Source organism: Anticarsia gemmatalis, chromosome 28 (assembly GCF_050436995.1).
Source record: "Anticarsia gemmatalis isolate Benzon Research Colony breed Stoneville strain chromosome 28, ilAntGemm2 primary, whole genome shotgun sequence".
NCBI lineage: Eukaryota > Metazoa > Arthropoda > Insecta > Lepidoptera > Erebidae > Anticarsia > Anticarsia gemmatalis.
Window position 1 is genome coordinate 3879096 of NC_134772.1, and position 20941 is coordinate 3900036.

The 20941-nt window shown below is 36.7% G+C and overlaps 1 protein-coding gene across 2 annotated transcripts in view; it reads right to left on the reverse strand.

The window, feature by feature from the left end:
- LOC142984860 (anoctamin-4) overlaps window positions 1-20941 on the reverse strand; it is a 50161-nt gene that overhangs the window by 18410 nt on the left and 10810 nt on the right. Inside the window, exons 2-7 of one of the 2 annotated variants that reach the window (XM_076132716.1) lie at window positions 14066-14361; window positions 8997-9118; window positions 8284-8433; window positions 2827-2991; window positions 857-964; window positions 182-316 (exon numbers count right to left, since the gene is read on the reverse strand). In XM_076132716.1, coding sequence (XP_075988831.1) covers window positions 182-316; window positions 857-964; window positions 2827-2991; window positions 8284-8433; window positions 8997-9118; window positions 14066-14351 — 966 coding nt within the window. In that variant the 5' untranslated portion in view covers window positions 14352-14361. Of the gene's footprint in view, window positions 1-181; window positions 317-856; window positions 965-2826; window positions 2992-8283; window positions 8440-8996; window positions 9119-14065; window positions 14362-20941 lie in introns of both variants that reach the window. The other variant, XM_076132715.1, reaches the window with a different exon arrangement.

Genomic DNA, 20941 nt, shown 5'->3' on the forward strand with positions numbered 1-20941 from the left:
TGACTTAACATAGGTCTGTTTATCCTGGAAAATCGTTTTACTTGAAGATGTAAGAATAAACTTTTAGGGAGTCGAGACGGGCACTACATTTTTTTTATTAGTTAACTAGCTGACCCGTGCGGCTCCGGTCGTGTGAATGAAATTGAATAGTCCTTCACACACATTATTATTAAGTTCGTACCTGGAATGTTCTCCTATGGTCTCGTCTCCTCGCTTCAGCTTCAGTCATGACTCCATAGTCTTCTTCCTCGTACGCTAGCACCATGTCTATCCGCCGTCTACCGTCGCGGAATAGCAGGGATTCTGGTTCTAAACCCTGGGCAGAGAAGAGAGGTTAAACCTAATGTGTTTTTTTATTAGAGTAGTTAGAGTTTGAATAAGGGGATGATGCTATAAGGGCCAAGATCGTTGTTGATATACAAATAAAGGTTCATGTGAACAGTAAAAGTACTTCTATTAACATTATCAATACGAAATATGTTACGGCAGTTAGAAAGTATGTTGCATTTCTTTCACTTTTCTTCCTTATTTTTACTTATGCTTTGACAGCAGCAGTTTTCGTATTTTAATATCTAAAATATTATGAGAAACCAATAAAAAATTATTTCGTGGAACTTTTTAACACTCGCAACAAATAAAGCTAAAGCATTCCAACGTAAGAAGCTGATAACTGCATACCGTAAGATTACAAATCTATGACAATTTTTAAGTTACCGTGAGTGTAATGACTTATAGGCCCCTAATGTGTGGTTACAGTTTAGTATGCAACTCGAAAAGCGGTTAGCCGCTTCCACGCTTACCATTACTGCGTACCTAATGCGTAAGGGGCTAACCCTCGGAATTAGAAGATTCTTACCTCAGGACTAGTTTCTCCCACATTTTCTTCTTTTTCATTAGGATATGCAGGTATTGAGGGCTTTCTGTCTTCTTTGCCATAGTCTGAACTTTTGCTGTCTGGTTTTGACTGAAAAAAACACAAATTGATATTGTAGCTTCGACTACAATTTAATAAGTGCGTAGATGGTGGTGTGTTTCCTGATCTAATGAAACATAGTAAAGTAACACCATTATTTAAGTCAGGCAGTACATCAGACCCCACTAACTTTAGACCTATTTCAGTACTGCCTACATTTAGTAAAATCTTTGAAAAATTAATATTCGATCAAATGCATTGTTTCTTTACTAAACACAATTTATTACATAGGAAACAATTTGGCTTCACAAGGGGTCGCTCCACTATCGATGCTGGTGTTGAGCTTGTGAACCACATCTACGACGCCTGGGAGGACTCACACGATGCTCTCGGCATTTTCTGTGATTTGTCCAAGGCGTTCGACTGTGTCCCTCATGAAACATTGATCAGGAAATTACATCACTACGGTATACAACATTCGGCACTGAATCTTCTTATCTCGTATTTAGATAATAGGATTCAAAGGGTCGACGTTAACGGTAAGCGATCTGCGGGATCTGCGGTTAAAATGGGGGTGCCTCAAGGCTCAATACTCGGTCCTTTTTTGTTTCTAGTTTATATTAATGATTTACCACATCTTGTTAAGGATAGTCACGAGAGAGTACTGTTCGCAGATGACACTTCATTATTGTTTAAACTTAAACGACAACAAACCACTCTTGACGACGTGAACATTGCTATCTCAAAGGTGGTACACTGGTTTGATGTTAACAATTTGCTTTTAAACGAGCAAAAAACTAAATGTATAAAATTTGTAACACCTAATGTCAAACCAGTGAAAACAGCAGTAAAGATGAAGGAAGATGTGTTGGACCTTGTGGATAATGCTAAATTTTTAGGCATTACAATAGATTGTAAGTTACAGTGGGGACCTCATATATCACAATTGGCGAATAGACTTAGTTCTGCAGCCTACGCGGTCAGAAAAATTCGTCAACTTACTGACATTGAAACAGCTAGGTTAGTCTAAATCAGTTACTTCCATAGTGTCATGTCTTATGGAATTCTACTCTGGGGTAATGCTGCCGACACCCAAACCATCTTTGTGCTGCAGAAAAGGGCTATTCGTGCAATTTATAATTTAGGAAGTAGACATTCACTAAGGGAAAAATTCAAGGAAATAAATATAATGACAGTGGCAAGTCAATATATTTATGAAAACTTAATTTATGTACATAAAAATATCGCCTTTTTTAAAAAAAGGAGTGACATGCACAATATAAATACACGCAATAAAGACAAACTTGTTATCCCAGTCACTAGGCTCCAAAAAATTAATAAATCCTTCAGAGGTCAGTGTGTGCGATTCTACAATAAAATCCCGAGTGAAATTCAAAATTTAAGTCTCAATAAATTTAAGTTATATATTATACTATTAAAGATTATTTAGATGATAACAAAGCTTGGGACTGTGCTGCTTCTACCAAGTCTATTTCAAAATAATGTATTACAATTTGATATTATGACATTGTTATTAATTTATTATGACATTGTTATTAATTTATTATGACATTGTTATTAATTTGTTATATTTCATTATTATGACATTGTTATTAATTTGAAATATTGACATTTAAAAAGAGCAAGCCGTGAGTTTCTAGCCGTTTCTTCTCACGAGCAACAGCTTTTCCGAAACGGTGGTAGATAAAAAATATTTTGACGATTTCAAATACTTGTTAAAGTTTATGAAATAAAGAATATTTGACTTTGACTTTGACTTTGACTAAGTTTTTTTGGATTAAACATATAATTTAAATTTTTATAACATAAAATTTTCGCGGCTGTTGTTAACTAAGCCACGAGATCCTAGGAGAGAAATGTCAAATAAAAGATTCCGTAAATGTCATATTCACCTGGAAACTGGGCAGCGGTGTCCCCGGCAGCGTGGTATTAGCGTGACCCTTAGGTGTGAAGGCACCGGCAGCTGTCGTCACGTTCTTGATCAGCTTCCAGCCCGTCGCTCTGCGCTCGTCCGAGGAGTCGGAGCGGATGGACTTGATGTCGTCTCGCAGGTGGATCTGCAATTTGAAGAAGTAACGTTTGATAAGTTATTATTTTAAGTTAGGCAATTTTCAAATACATCATTAATCTAATTATACTTGAATTTCAGCCGCATAATGATTCCTTTCCCAGTTTTTTGAGTCGTTTCGGGACCTGTATTTACATTTAATAGTTATAATGAATATATATTACGATGGATATACAATAGATTCTGTTCAGACGGAACTATCAAGTATCGAGAGTTTAACATAGAATATTCTGTTAAACTCTAGATACTAGAAGGAAATTGTTCCTATGGCGCGGCGGCGCCCGCTAGTAGTGTTGATCAGATTTTTATACATTTATCTATAGCTTTACGTTGGTCGATAGTGATAGAGAATCACACTACATTTGTATTTTTAAGTAACTTACTCACTTAAAAATACAGCTGTAGTGTGATTCTCCCAAAATCCTGTCGAGTTTGATATTTATGTTTAAATAAAACCTAAAATTAATTAATCCGAGAGCTTTATCCCCATCATAAAGCTAAATAAACAAAGCATCTATAAATTGTACTAATTAATTAACATACTTAGACCCTGTTAGTATAATTAGAACATGAAATTAACTTGTGTTACAAACGCGATGTCGTGAGTTCGAATCTGGGTGTGTTGTTGAATTATTACTGTTCATACTATGAGAAATACTGCTTATAACTGCCTCTGTGGTGCATTCGGTAGTGGATACGACTGCCGAGCAGAGGTCTCACTTAGAGGTTCAATCATGAGTCGGGCCAAAAAGATTTTTCTGGTTAAGTATTTCTCAGAGATTGCCTGGAGTTAAGAGTTTAGGTCACACACTTCTGTGCCCTGCAGAAATCTGACGGTCCTGCGCTTGATCACCCAATGGTCGGCTTAACTGTCCCCACCGGGCTTTGAGAGTAATGGCTTTCAATTAAACTGGCCGCCATAGCTGAATATCGGCTAGGAGGATTATTTTAACATTATATCCCTACTATTCCAGTACATTATTTAACCTATAGCATCTCGGTCAATGATCTCTTCCCTCGGAAAATGGTAAGGATTGCGCCTTAAGGTATCAAGTTTCCAAAATGCGGTTTTAGAACTTTACATCCCTTTAACATCAACCTTTAATGATAATATAATCTATCCCGTAGGCTGTAACGTTCTCGGAGCTATTGCTGATCCAATGTTGATGAAATTTAGCATTACAACAGTTGAAAACTTCGAGTCTGGGTGAATACTTTTGCCCATAATCAACCCAGCTGCAATATATGTTGAAAGTTTCTACTAGGGTAGTAAATAAATAATTGTAAAATTCTTTGTAAAAGTCAAACTTCGATCGTCTATAATTAGTTTCTACGGAACCGTTTCAGTGGAACGACTTACAAAATATACATACATACATACATACATGTAGCTACGTCTGTTCATGAATAACTAAGACATTTCAAACTATTATACACCTCTTTGTTTTATTAATAACTTCGTATTGGTTTAGTGGCATAGTTTAGTTTTAGTTCAGTAGTATTAAAACTAAATACATATTTTTGGTCATCATCGACCTTTCAAATATGTTGGAGTCGGCTTCCAGTCTCACCGGATGCAGCTGAATACCAGTGTTTTACATGAAGCGACTGCCTATCGGACCTCCACAACCCAGTTACCTGGGTTACTCGATTCCGATCGGTAAGACTGGTTGTCAGACTTTCAAGCTTCTGACTATTGTCAGAGATCTTTAAAATTGGCAACCTTTTGAAACACCGAAGTGTATATATATATAATGATAACAATACATATATGTGAAACGAGTAAAATCTTATATAATGCCCCTAGGAGTAAATATTTGAATAAACTACCCTAGGAAGAAATGTAGCGAATGTAGAGATCATAACATTGTTTTTATTCTTAAAAAGAATCAGGCGCGTGGTACTCGTCGCCGTTTCTGTATGACAAGATGTATGGATGTGAATGAAGTATGAGAAGTCTGTAGAGATCGTATAAGAATCAAAATTAAAGGTGTTTTTCATATTTTTATCTTCGCTTTCTTTGTTGCAGAGCTTTCGGAAAGAGGATCGTCGCAAATGGCGTCATCCGGCCTCAATCCGGTCGGTCAAATCTACTCTTAAGGAGGTAAGAAGTCATTCGACACATATATTTTTTGGCGATTGAAAAGAGTGGCCGTGTGTTTCTTGCTAGCTCTTCTTATAAGGCTCTACCCCCTTTCCGAGCTAGTGGTAGATTCAGTAATTGTAACGACTATCATAAGTGTCAATATTTGACTTAAATGAATAAATGATTTGATTTTGTTTTTGATTTATTTGCAGAAATAAGATGAATGAGATGACATACCACCCAAAAAGGTCCAGTCCTGACTCCTCTCACAGCGGTAAGCATCTTATAATCACTTTTAAATGTTACTGCTTTAGTTTTCTTCATTGTAATCACACAAACTATAGTAGGTTTACTTACAAACTGAGTTTTGAGAGTAGAATGCTTCTGATATTAAGGTTAGGTAAAGGTAATTTCAATATAACATATATATGATTACCATACTACAAGCTCTGCTTAGTTTGGAATCAATTATAATTATTATTAACCGTGTGTGAGTCGAACCGTGTATTTTTTTATATTTATATCGTGTTAAAATTGTAACGATTAGGGACTATGACTTATTACATTTTTAATTACTTTCACGTATCTTGTCGTTCAGGCTAGTGATCTTATGAATATCATTACAATTTCTAGAACCGCTTTTATTGGCCAGATTTTTACCGAGTATTTGAACGAACTTTAGGGTCGAGCTTATTTCGAAAAAAAAAAACATGGTATTAATGTTGTAAATTACGAAATACGAGTGTTATTTTTACACTATCTGTCTACACCTTCGTGCCTTACAACCGTGATGTTATCAATCTATCGTATGGTTAGTGGTCAACCTAGTGTCAAAGTGGTTCAAGCCGCTTGAAAGGCCTTTGACGTGGCTTACTGTGAGGTTATGTTAGGTTACCTTTAATTCAAAATTATTTTGTGATATTTTAACCTATTCATTCGTCAGTGTGTATACAGCTCTACTTTGGTCCAATTTTTAAGCATCACGCGATAAAATTCCTTTCGTTTTTAGTTCACGGTTATAAATGTTATATTATAGTATTGTGTGGTATGTTTTATTAGATGATTTGTGTTAAGTACCGTTATATTAATCACTCATTAACAATGCATGCAGAATTGTACGCATAACTACTCTCTGATTTATACTTGGTGCAGTTAAGCACGGTTAAGCAAACCGTGGCGCGGTCATTCCATAGATGGGTGACCGCATAGTGATATTTAAACTAGGCGTCTCCGTGCTTAAGAGGGCACGTAAAAGGGGAGCTATCACGTTTTTTAGACGACAAATATTTGTAAGTCACTATGCTGTACCTTGTTTCCTTCCTTAGACGAGAGTGATTAACACGTAATGTCAACGCAGCAATGTACAGAATAGTGACCATCAATTTGACGTACACTAGTTGTCAACTGTGATACGTGATAAGCTCGCAGGTCCGAGTGTATTTTATGTTCGTCATGGCTTTAGCCATAAATTATCGAAATGCAAAAATAACATCTACATCGGCTTAGTCGCGAAAGCGTAACAAACAGACAGACAAACAATTATTACGTTATTTAGGTGTAATATTAATATAGAAATTGAGGATTACAAATCTATACCTTTTTATTCAGATATTATTTATTTTAATTAATTTAAGTGAATAAAGACACACACAGGTCATTGTATCAAGTACACGCATAGCGTGATGACGTCACAGTCAGCTGATACGATAAGTACATAGGTTTTCATTTGTTTTAATTGTTCAACAATGGAATGAAAGGTGTGTTCGCCATTACTTGATTGCATTAATGTTTCGGTTTTATGCAAAATTCGATGCTTAATCCACACTATTATTAATGCGAAAGTTTGTATGTCATGTCTGTCTGTTTGTCTTTTACGCTTTCGTAGCTAAACTGTTGAAAAGACTTGAGAGGAACTTAGAATACTATATGTATTACTACAAGTAATTGAAGAACTATGTACCTCTATAATGTCTATTGCAATTTATTTTTTCGATTTTTGTTGTATTTAAAGTACACGCGAGCCGTGCCTCCCTAGCGAATTATAAAATTAAGGTAAGGTAAATAGCTTATAACAAACGGGTTCATAAAGCCTTCAGGTTGATACCAGTAGTTCAGGAAAGACCTAAGATAAGCAAAAATACAGACAGAACACGTGCACAACTAAATAACTATTTGCATGCAGCTAATTGTAAAACACACATGCTTGAAATTATATGCATGGCTTAAATCTTTATAAAAGAAGAAGAAATTCATCCAATCCATTATTACAAATATTCATAGAAACATAATATGTATATTCCAAAGAAGTCTTCATACCAGTGCTTAAAGGTTTACAAGTCCTCAAGCCACTAATGCTTACTATGGTGGACTCAAGGCCTTACCATCTGGGGGGAAGAGCTTATATACAAATAGACACACACACACACACACACACACACACACACACAAGCTATTAGGATTTGTAAAAACTCTTTATGGAGCACATCAAAAATAGAAATAACTGTTAGTGCAAAAGTATACATTCTAAAGGCAAGAATAACATAGATCTAGGACTGAACAAGCATGCAGACACACAGACAGACAAAAATACCTTTTTCTCATCATAGCTGCCGAATGGCATGTTCTGAAATATTTATACACATGTCAACATCACAGATAGAATAGACGGAGAAAGAAGAAATTACACAGAATTTTAGCAGAAAAGGATTATTAATAAAAATATTATAAAGTGTAGCGCGGTTTTCTGTATCCTAAAACGCTTGAGTGTTATTTAGTCCATAGTAACTAAGCCATATCTATCACTAAAAAAAGAAATCGAGAAAGTATATTTCATTTCATCTTTCTGAATTATTTGTACGAAACAATCATGGTCTAAGATTAAATATTCTTCAAAAATATACTACAATGTTAATCTTATTCTTATATCTTGTTATTTATTTGTAAATATTTTTTTTCAACCTAATTTTCCTCCTTTATTATCTAAACACCTACTTCATTTAACTCTGCATCACACCAAGGTAGACTGGCAGAAAATGCCTTTGGCATTAAGTCCGCCTTTGTACCTACAAATTTTGTATAAGAATTTAAAATAAAAAAAATACTCAAAAGATCACAGTGGTAGAAAATCGCGCTACAATAATCGTGCACATAAATCGAAAAAATAAATCAGTTTGAAAACAAATCATCGTATACTACCTTATTAGCCGGGCTCTCCATGATATCAGCCAGTGAGGTTCCAAAGGCGGACTCCGGTGCTAAGCTGTCAGCTGACTTCCAAGGTAGTTTGTGATGCATAGGAGTACCAGGTAATGCTGACTCGTGACTGCGGCGACGGTTTTTTGTTATCTGAAACTGTATTGTGATGGTTATTTTTCTTGGTACTAGGAATTATTGCTTTTGGACCTAACGATTAGCACAATGTAATTAGGTCTTTGCCGATTCGGCTACGGTGATCAGTATCATTGAAACTGGCCAACTGTGCAGGACTTTGTTTATAGTGTCCAAGTGTGTGCACAATAAACGGGTACACTCTCTATTCCTTCACTCTCGTAGCCCGGTGGATAACTGACACGACCAGTGAAAGGTCAGGCGCAGGACCGACATTTTTACGTGCTCTCCGAGACATGGAGGTCACGACCTCAAGTTCCTAGCTTCGGGAAATCTCTAAGATTTTTTGGCACGACCTAGGATTCGAACCCGAGGCCTCTTTTCACAATGTAATGAACCATTGTCTTCTCGTTTTGCTTGTCGTTAGATTAAATTGTTCCTTTATCGGAACGATTTAAGCTATGGTTCAGAAACCACACACAAATGAGTAATTTATTTTGGAAAATATCACTCGTTCACAAAATGCTTTGTCAAATATTAGTGGCAAAGTTTACGTTAAATGTTAGTTAGGGTCATGTTACCTGGTCTTCTCCCCCATCCGAGGAGCTGAGCTCGGTCCTGGTGGTGGAAGTGGAACTGTTCAGCTCGCCCCACGCGTTGAACGTCGTCACGTTGGCTGTGGGAGGCTCTGAGCTTGTGCCATCTGCAAGTGAGGGTAGAAAGTTAATGTTTTTTTTTTCAAATTCAATTTCAAAATTATTTATTGCGATACATGGTTCAGAGTTCTTATAATAACGTTTCACACATTTGGCAATAACATTTGTACATGTATGTAAGTATAAATAACTAGTACAACTAATTTCATTGCAAAACTAAACTATAAATAACTTTTAACATTAAACTAAACTAAACTAGAAATAAATAACAAAAAACAAAATATTTACAATTGGCGTCACGCGTCGTAGAATTAAGTAATATATAATTCTATTCAATATAATAATTAGGCACATCATATGCCTGCCTTTAGATACACCTGCTATTTGGCAACAGTCGTTTTTGACTGGGTATGTTAAAGTGATGCTATTTGGGCTATTAGAAAAAGGTGCTATATTTAGGTGTGTTAATAGCAATATCTTGTCTTCTTGGTAGAACTTGGATTACTTGAGTAAGTCTCATACCAGTTGGGAAGAGAGCGAGAAGAAGAGAGAGAGAGAGAGGTTTTGTGCATATAATAATATGCCACTTGCAATAATTGAAGTGAATGAATTGCCAGGAAGTTAGGTGATTAGTTCTTAAAGAAAATCCGATTTAAATTAAACCACCGTATTGAAAATAAGCAAAATTGTACTCTGATATAGTATGAAACGTTTGGCTTAGACCGGGCCATTCATTATAATAGTTAAACTTAATAATTCGTTATTTTTTGTGCAGAACTTATCATTTCTTAGCTGCCTTTGGCAGTACCTATGCATATAATCATATCTGAACCAATGACTTATATCACGCATTTGCAATTTGTCGTATACGATTCAATATCGAAGCATAGTGCTACGTGATCGTTCCCCTGCTCTCATAAATCCAATATTTAGTAAACACGAGGTAATTATGTCAATACTCGTTATTCGTTACTAATAGCCGCTACTACTGGTACTCGAGAAATGCTATTGTTTGAAGGAATTGCATTGTTTAGGATGTTGATCGAGACAGGATTTGGATTCTCGTTCTTTATATTAAGACTGGCTGATCCGTGCAACTTTCGCTTGCGTCACGTAAGAGAGAATGGTTTATAATTTTCCCCGTTTTTGTAACATTTTTACTGGTACTCTGCTCCTTTTGGTCGTAGCGTGATGATATATATAGCTTTAAATAGCTTATAGCCTTCCTCGACGAATGGGCTATCTAACACTGAAAGAATTTTTCAAATCGGACCGGTAGTGCCTGAGATTAGCGCGTTTTAACAAACAAAGAAACAAACAAACTCTTCAGCTTTATAATATTAGTATAGTATAGATGATCGGATAGGCATACAGGACTATGAGGCTTGTTACCAGTACCAGCAAGAGACCAGAGAGTGTATCAACAGACTGAGCAGACTTTACAGTGTCCAAGTGTGTGCACCAGTGGCGAAGGCTCCCTATAACCCGATTCCTACCGGCTTTACCTTCGAAACACTCCTAAAAATGCGTCACATAAAAGGGTATTACTCTCAAAAAAAATCGTTTTTTTAAATTAAATTCTATATTTATTACGACATTCATAAATCATAATATTTTCAATAAAACTAATTTAAAATAAAAAAAATGAAAAAACGCCTGTTCTATTTGTCGTAGCAAAAGTTATTTTACCGAAATTGCCGTCAAACAACTCGACGGCGCGCGCAGGAATCGCGTAAAGCGAAAAAGATGTCGATGACGTCACGCGGACGTACTTTTCTATGGCGCGTTTTACCGGCGAGGTAACCCGGAATTCATCGGCTTATTGGGCGACTAGTAGGTACGACAGGCGCAGCGGCGCGGGCGGCGCGGCAACTAGCGAATGTGTGAGTGAGATGCAATGATATTTAATGAGAGAGACAATGAATGCAATTGTTGTGATGACATTTATGATTTTAGATTTAGTTTTGTTTTCATTTTGCGCGCTATTTTAGGTTATTTTGGAATATTTTGTTTATTATATTTGGATGAGTTAAATTGTGTTAAATTATCGATGAATGTTATTATTTTGTGTAAAATCGTGGTGATTGTGTGAATGTACTGGTCGTATCTTACGTGTATTTGTAAGTATTACTTTCATTGTTATTGTTTGTGTATTGCGATCATGGACAACAAGTAGGTAGAAGTAGAAGCAATAAATATTGTTAAATTAGTTATGAATCAGTAAATTATGTTGTAGAGTGTAGACATTGTTTTCAAAATGCTCCTAGTGCCAACATGTACGTACTTATCTACCAAAATAAATAATACAGAATGCAAAGGACATGATAAGTATTTTAAACATTCCCTTATGTTATTCTCTACGATATAACTTTATAAATTTATCAATGGCTTATTGGTACCTAGCTGTAAAGTGTTTTTATTATTTCTCAGATTGTTTCTAGTAGATAGCATTTGGAGTCATTCAAAGTTGTATTTAAATAATAAGACACTTATTTTAACATGAAATTTGAAGTAATAGGATAGAATTATTCCTCATCAATAATTTCGTTCATAGGTACTTAGTTCTTACCTACTATGAAAGTAGTTCGGTAGATCGGATCGCAATACAACGATTTATTCTGTTAACGTATGGTTAGTGGTCAACCTAGTGTCAAATTTGTTCAAGCCGCCATCGCGTCAGTCACCCACCTATGGAATGACCGCACCAAGAGTTGCTTAACGTTAGCTTAAGCAGTTTTAGCTCCGGCTTGCCTTTTAACAAAACTCACCCTTCGCCACTGGTGTGCACAATACGCAGATACACTCTCTATTCCTTCACTCTCATAGCCGAGAAGGACGGGTTGATGATACAACTGAGGACAGAAGAGAGGTCAGGTGCAAAACTGGTTTGAAGGTTGACAATCTCGACTTCGGAAATAAAATTTTCGTTGACAACAAAATCAGATTAATTTTAATACCATATAATAACGCTATAGTATTGTAATTATATGGACATTATTCAGGTCAGCGTTTACACATTTATCACAGTCGTAAAAGTATGTTGTTTTATAATATAACTTTATTATTATTGTTACTTTTATATTATTGTGTAGTTATGCTATATAGTAAATAATGGAGATTTATGTAATTAAAATTCAGACACTTACCCCCGGTTTCTGAGGACCTTTAACGGTAGTTTATCTATTTAATAGCGTGTTTTTGTATGAGTTTTTACGCTATTGAATAGATAAACTACCGTAAAATGTACTTCAGAAACCGGGGGTGAGAGACGTAGTCCTGCAATGGGACGGCAAATATTGAACCTTATTATTTTGATAAATAAATAAATTTAACCCATTACTGTCCCACTGCTGGGCAAGGGTCTCCTCCCGTAATTAGGAAGGAGTCAGGCCTTGAGCCCACCACACTGGCCAAGTGCGAGTTGAGAACTTATCCGAGAATGAACATCTAAATATATATAACTCAAAGGTGACTGACTGACATAGTGAACTATCAACGCACAGCCTAAACCACTGGACATATCCGGCTGTAATTTAACATGCAGGTAGATGTTATGACGTACGCATCTGCTAAGAAAGGTTTTTGAATAATTCTACCCTCGAGGGGATAAAATAGGGGATGAAATTTTGTATGAAAATTCTGTTCGAAGTCAGAAACCACTCGTACGAAGTCGCTGGCAAAACCTAGTTTCAAAAATAGATATCATTATATGACTAATCTTTTAGATAATTAAGCTGTCAATCGGCAACAGAATTACTAAAATCGTTTCAGTATTTTCAGAGATCACTTTCCAAATAACAAACAATATATAACCCAAGCTAATTCAATATTAATAGTTGATCACTTAGGGGTGAATCGATGACGTCACGCGTACGTCATCAATCGATCACAAAAGGGTAGTAAAATGTATGTGTGAGTATTATGGAACATTCCATTGTAATATGTCATGTAGAATAAATATTATTATGTCATTTAAACGTGGGCTGTTGCTAGGGAGGGCATGGCAACTTCGTCCCATCTATACTAATATTTTAAAGCTGAAGAGTTTGTTTGTTTGAACGCGCTAATTTCAGGAACTACTGGTCCAATTTGAAAAATTATTTCAGTGTTAGATAGCCCATTCATCGAGGAAGGCTATATATCATCACGCTACAAATAATAGGAGCATAGTAAGAGTAAAAAATGTTGCAAAAACGGGGCAAATTTTGACCCATTCTCTCTTATGTGACGCAAGCGAAGTTGCGCGGGTCAGCTAGTCTATACTAACATTATAAAGCTGGAAAGTTTGTTTGTTTGTTTGAACGCGCTAATCTCATGAACTACTGGTCCAATTTGAAAAATTCTTTCAATATTAGATAGTCCATTTATCGAGGAAGGCTATAGGCTATATATCATCACGCTACGACCAATAGAAGCAGTAAATAATTCTCTCTTATGTGACGCAAGCGAAGTTGCGCGAGTCAGCTATGTTTTAAAAAGCTCGCGGTTTATTTACAAGCTGACCGTCTCCGAAGCCCGGAGACATTCAGTTCAAATACCAGTAAAGGCCATGCAATTACAAAAGGTTGCCCCTAATTATTTATCGACTTATAAATAGCTCGTGGCTTAGTTAACAACTGCCGCGCGGATCGATCTCTGAGATTAAGCTACGCTTGCTGAGGTTGATCTGTGGATGGGTGACCATCTTATACATATCGAGTTCCTCCGGGTTTCGGAAGGCAGGTTAATTTTGGGTCTCGGCTGTCATTTTCGAAGATCTTTGACATTCGTTAACAGTAGTTAGAAGCTTGAAAGTCGGACAACCAGTCTGACCGAAGGATATCGTGTTATCACCCAGGTACCTGGGTCGTGGAGGTCAGTAGGATCAGGGAGAATACGATAGATTTACGAGTAACAATAACCTTAATACATAAATTACGCCCATTGCTGTCCCACGGGCAACCGCAGGTTTACAAGAAAGAAACTCCTAGAAAATTTAAAAGAATCCCACTTACCAGTCCTAAATCCTTCTTTCTTCGCTCTGCCCCCATCATCACTGTTCCTTCTAGAAGAATGTTCACTGTGACTCTTAAGTCTTTCACTCTCATAACTGATGCTGTCCAGCAAGGAATTAGGGCCTACTTTCTCCAAACTCTTGCCGACCTTCTTTCCAACCGTTTTGCTGAGACTTTCCAAGTTCTGGCCTAGTTTGTCCAAGTGGTCCAACCTTTTTGGAGCACGCTGGTCGTAGAGTGTCGTGATCTTCTTAATTGGTGCCTCTTGGATCCGGCCATCTTCCATGTTTTGGTTCCTGTGGACAAAAGGTCATGTTTTAAAATATCGTGAATACAAATGCTTTGATCTACAGGGGGGTACAGGTCTTGAATTCATAAAAACCCTTTAATGCTAAGAATAGCCAACCGACATTAGTATTGGAAAATATGGACACAGAATCATGCCTTTCTCCCATGGGGACTGGAAGACAAAGATTAAAGAACGTAACTTGCTACAAATGTGATTAGATACCATGATTGAATAACGGATACAGGTCACTAAGGTCGACTATTTGTAGTATTCCACTAAAATATATATCAATAAGTATCAGGAAGGTTTTGGTACCTTTCACAAAAAAACTACTAGACGAACTCAATTAAATTTGATACAAAGATAGTTTATAACCTAGATTAACATATAGGATACTTTTTACTAGGGAAAATCTTGTCACAAGGGCGGAGTCGTGGGCGGAAGTCAGTTCTTTAATAAACCGAATTCCACCCCACTCTACAGCCTCAAAAAGCACCATAAATAACCAATATATGTTCTAAATAAGGTCCATCGTCTTGGAAATAAATCTGCCGCACACACAGTGACCTACACAATGAAATCAATAGTACATTAATAATTCACCGCTATTCGTGTGACTGTAACCGCATGTCCCGATACGATGGACGTTGGATATGAACCTGAATTTCCTGCGTGGGAGGCCTATGATATTCCGATGTAGAATGTATAATTTTCATTTCTTTATAAGAAGACTAGCTGACCCGCGCGACTTCGCTTGCGTCACATAAGAGAGAATGGGTCAAGATTTTCCCCGTTTTTGTTACATTTTTTATTGCTACTCTGCTCCTATTGGTCGAAGCGGGATGATATTAGCCTATAGCCTTCCTCGATAAATGGACTATCTAACACTGAAATAAATTTTCAAATCGGACCAGTAGTTCTTGAGATTAGCGCGTACAAACAAACAAACAAACAAACAAACAATCAAACAAACAAACTCTTCAGCTTTATAGTATAGATATCTTCCGCTCTAAGGATTGCTCTTGTATGGAACTTTTGCAAACATACAAACAACGGACACAAAATACAACGAGACGAAACAATTATTTGCGGATCGCACAAATATGTGGTACGTGTGGGAATCGAACCCATGGCCTCCCGACGTAATAGAGTCTTGGCGACCACCTAAACCACTGCGCCACTTTCTTGTGATAGAAAAGAATCTATACTTATTCTACTAATATTTAGTAACAACAGCCGCACAGATCGGTCTCTAAGGTTAAGCTACGAGGATGTTCTGTGGATGGGTGACCATCTAATATGTATCAAGTTCATCCGTGTTTCGAAAGGCACGTTAAATTGTGGGTCCCGGCTGTCTATTTCAAAGATCTTTGACAGTCGTTAACAGTAGTCAGAAGCTTGAAAGTCTGACAACCAGTCTTACAGGGTATCGTGTTATAACACAAGCAACTAGGTTGTGGAGGTCAGATAGGCAGTTGTTCCATGTAAGATACTGGTATTTAGCTGCATGCGATGAGACTGGAAGCCGACTCCAACATAGTTTGGAAGAAAGGCTAGACTGATTCGTTTCTCATTGCTCAGTAGTACCGACTGTAGAGAATCGCGCTGCTGCACGGGCCAGCTATTTGCTATATTATTATTATTGTTTACAACATAATAATTTAATTATAATTCTCATTAGCGAATTTATCCTCTAACGTCACTGCTATCCTGGTAACTATTTACCTGATATGATAAGCATTATTATTATTTATTACACGATAATAATGACATTGTTGTAATTCCAATGTCAATTATTAATATTTTTCCCTATAATAATTAATAATTGTTGCTATTATTTCTGCTGTATCTCATTTACCTGGGTTAAAACACTATACCCTTCGGTAAGACTTTCAAGCTTCTGACTACTGTTAACGACTGTCAAAGATCTTCGAAAATGACAGCCGGGACCCACAATTTAACGTGTCTTCCGAAACACGGAGAAACTCGATATGTATAAGACGGTCACCCATCCACAAATCAACGCTGTAAGCGTGGCTTAACCTCAGAGATCGATCCGCGCGGCTATTGTTAACTAAACCAGTAACTCCTCTTGCTTTGCTTGTCATTACAGTAGGTAAAGTTAACGGTCAAATTTCGTATCGGATAATGAAAGGAGGTTCTATTTTCCAATGATACCCTGTATTTAACCTTGCTTTCAGACCTGAGAACTGCGTAGGCGTTAGTACTACGCACTTATCATTTATATTAGGAAATTATTTCAGTCATTTAGTATGCCACACAAGGACACTTTCATGTACATTAATATTCATAATACGTACTGAATAAATATCGTATTAGAAGATGATATGAGATGGAGTTTGTTCGGGGCAAAGTCCGTAACTACACCGCCGTTTGGAAATGATGAGAATTATAAGTCAATACTAATATTATAAAGCTGAAGAGTTTGTTTGTTTGTTTGAACGCGCTAATCGCGGGACCTACTGGTCCGATATGAAAAAATATTTTAATGTTAGTTTCGTAGTTCGAGGAAGGTTATAGGCTATATATCATCACGCTACGACCAATAGGAACAGAGTACAATACAATACAAAAGCCTTTATTTCCATGGCACTTATATACTAACTGATAACAATTTTTTATAAATAACTACATAATTTTCTAATAGATATGATAAGTTAATAAAAAGACTAATAATATAGGTACAGGTTAACATGTCATGGCCCCTTTCGGGTATAGGCCTCCTCCAGTTGCTTCCATTGTTTCTTATCTTTTGCAGCTTCAATCCAGCCTTTTTCTGCGAATTTTGCCAATTCGTCGCTCCATCGGGCTCTTGGTCTTCCCTGTTGGCGTTTTCCTCCAGGACCATCCCATTTGGTGACACGGTTTGGCCATCTGTCTGCTGGGACAGGAACAGAGTACCAGTAAAAAATGTAACAAAAACGGGGATAATTTTGACCCATTCTCTCATAAGTAACGCAAGCGAAGGTGCGCGAGTCAGCTAGTTAGTCAGAAGCTTGAATGTCTGACGACCAGTCTTACCGAAGAATATAATAATTGTATGTGGGTTAGTATTATACCATTACATTTATATGTATTATGCACAACTTTATCGTCTAACATACAATTACGAGTATTAACCTAATAGAATACAAAGTACTTTTAATTAATATATTACTTGTAATAGTTCTAAACTAACCTACATACACATAATAACTCATTTATTCATAAGTTTTGAGTAGAGTTAGTTTAGTAAAAGACAAGTATTTTGTCTCGCTTATAATTAAGTAATGATCTATATTTATTTGTTATTTAAATAGGTCAAACTGTTAAGAAAAAAAATATTTTTGGCTGCGCATTGGTTTAGGTCGCCACGCCTTTACCATTGCTTCGATCGTGGGATCGATTCCCACACCGAACAATTATTATTTACGCGATCCACAAATAATTGTTTCATGTCTGTTTGTATTTTGTGTCCGTTTTGTATGTTTATAAAAGTCCTCGCAACATAAGAGCAATTCTTAGTGCGGGAGTTGCTTAAAAAATAATTAAATAAAAAAAAAAAATTGTGTTAACTCACGATAAGATTACTTAATAAGCCAGTATCCTTGAGTATTTGTAAGTAGAATACATATACTCTGAATACTAATTTAAGTGAAATAACTAAATTCTGCCGCTGTTACTTGTTCAATGTCGTATTTTGAGGTTAATACGATTTTAAAAGGATGTTTTTGTCGGATTAAAGGAGACTTTAACCTCACTTTTTACGAAAAAGAACCGGTCAAGTACGAGTTTAACTCAAACTCGAAAAGTTCTGGACCATTGTTTGTATAAGTCACGGAAGTTATAGATAGGAGCGGTAATTTTTTTGATGAAGCAGTAATAGAAATAAATTACCTACAAAAATGAATGTAATTTCAAAAAGAATCAAAGGAAAAATCTAATTGTCACTCTATTAGAGAAAACATAAATTCTGCTGTGGACTTTTTTAGGCAATGCGTTCTCACGTCATTACCGAATTAAAATAATGTCGACCGGTACAAGTGGTTAGAAAATTCAACCTAAAATCCGGCCAAGTGCGAGTCGGACTCGCGCGACTCGTGCATGAAGGGTTCCGTACAAAAAATACCAAAGAAAGACGCTATTTTATGGGGACCCCGCTTATATAATATTATATTTTTTTGTATTTGTTGTTTTATGAGGACCCCCCTTACAATATATTTTTTTGATGTATAGTATTTGTAGTTATAGCAGCAACGGAAATACATAATTTGTGTAAGTTTCAGCTTCCTAGCTATTACGGTTTATGAGATACAGCCCAGTTACACACGGACAGACAAACAGACAGCGGAGGCTTAGTAATAAGGTTCCGTTTTTACTCTTTAGGTACGGAACCGTAAAAATGAATTATTATAGAAATAGGAACAATAATTGACCTGTCGCGTTAACAGTGACGTCACAACACACGTCACACTGTCAGCTGTCAGTCTCTCATTCACACTTGAAACAAAAATAGTTGCACGTTTACGTATTGTAGTTTTAGTGTTTGTACATTATTTAGTATGTTTGAGTAATTGGTTGGTTAGAAAGAGGCCGAAGTTTGAGTAGTACTAAGAACTAATCAGGAGCTCGATTCTCTACTACTACTATCGACTACCGACAACCGAGCTGTCATCGAGAAATTTTGTATGAAAATCTGATCAGCGCCTCTGATGGGCGTCGTAGGAAATATTTTGGCAGTACATTCTAAGTGTCAAAATTTCGATACTCGACAGTACCGACTGTACAGAATAGCGCTACAGTACCTACTGATTAAAATTTGGTCAGTAGTTCAGTACTCGTCACTAAATGATGGCTACTTCTGTGGCGCACTCGGCAGTGTATCCGACTACTGACCATGAGGTCTCGATTCCCGGTCAAACAAAGTAGTATTTGTCTTTTCTATATTATACTAGCGGACCCGACCGACGTTGTCCTGTCTAATAAATTAAAAATTAATTAAAAAAACATTGTCCAGCGGACAAAATTGTGAATCTAAACCATTCTCAGATCCCCTAGAACACACGCAAAAAATTTCATCAAAATCGGTCCAGTCGTTTAAGAGAAGTTCAGTGACACACTTACAGAAGAATTATATAGGTATATAAAGATTTGAATACTTATCAATAGTGGCACAGCGCCCCATTAGGTATAACATAGGACTAATATTCTTAATTGCAAAACGTTGGTATTTTTATCATTTTACCTATAAAGCTGTGCTTTTGTTGAGTACTCCTTCTCCGTCCTTAACGAGCTTTCCATGACACGGAGTACTCTTTTGAACCTCACTACTGTCAATTTCACTGCAAATAAATTCTAACTAATTTATTTTGGGCTCGACATGATATACACGCATATTTGAATACCTCAGTGGCGCCATCGGAAGTGTATACGACTGCCACACATAGATCTCCGGTTCGAACTTTGGGTCGGAGTTAAAAGTTGTTTTATAGCCTGTCAAAGAACTGTAAGTGATTGCCCGGAATTAGGAAGTTGAGGTCGTATACCTACGTGCCTCGAGGAGCACGTAAAATCGTCGCACAGGACTGTCCTTCTTCCGCCGGTGAACTTGTGTATTGGTACACACTTAGTCACTATAAACAAAGTCATGCACAGCTGTTATCAATGAAACTGGCCCGGATGACAACATCAATTTCATACAATCGAGTATAAAAATACTTATAATCTAAATTTTCCACAAAAACAATAGCTTTAGAACTTTACAAGCCATAAATCTATGAAACATTTGCTACGAGTATCTATTTCTGTACTCCGAACAACTGTATACAAGAAAAATTGGCAATAGTTTACGCTACCCATCTGATTTGTTACTGTTTACAGTTAAAAGAAAAAATACTGTTTTGTTTCTGCTTTTGCGAATTAGACGATTTAATCGGATAGAAAATTGAGAGAAACAGTCTTAGGAAATCAGTTTTCTTCTTAATCATTTGAGGCCATTAATGATTGTAGTCTCGCGACTTGAAATAATAATGTCCTTGCCGATCCGGCTACGTCGGTCAGCTTCATTGAAACTGGCCAACTGTGCAGGACTTTGTTTATAGTGTCCAAGTGTGTGCACAATACACAGGTACACTCTCTATTCCATCACTCTCATAACCCGGTGGGATGGATAACCGACATGACCAGTGAGAGGTCAGGCGCAGGACTGACGGCTTTGCGTGGTCTCCGAGGCACGGATTTCGGACTTGTACACATAATATTATAATGTAACGGGTCTTAAACGCGATTGACAAATAAAGGTAAACAAGTAAGGTATTCTAACCTTTAGACATATGGTTACTAACCAGGTTCAGAACAGATACTCGTGCTCATCACACAAATATTTGTCCACCACACGCGGCACTACGGCAATAGCGGTGAAGTAACCACTTTAACCACTGCGCCAAACATTCAGTTATTGCAATTAACATCCAAAATTCCGTGCGAATTTCGTTTTCCTTGAATTATACTTCATATTTTGAGTATAAACATGAACAGCTATATAAAATGATTGTCTAAATTATAACTACAATAGTTACTGAGTTTGC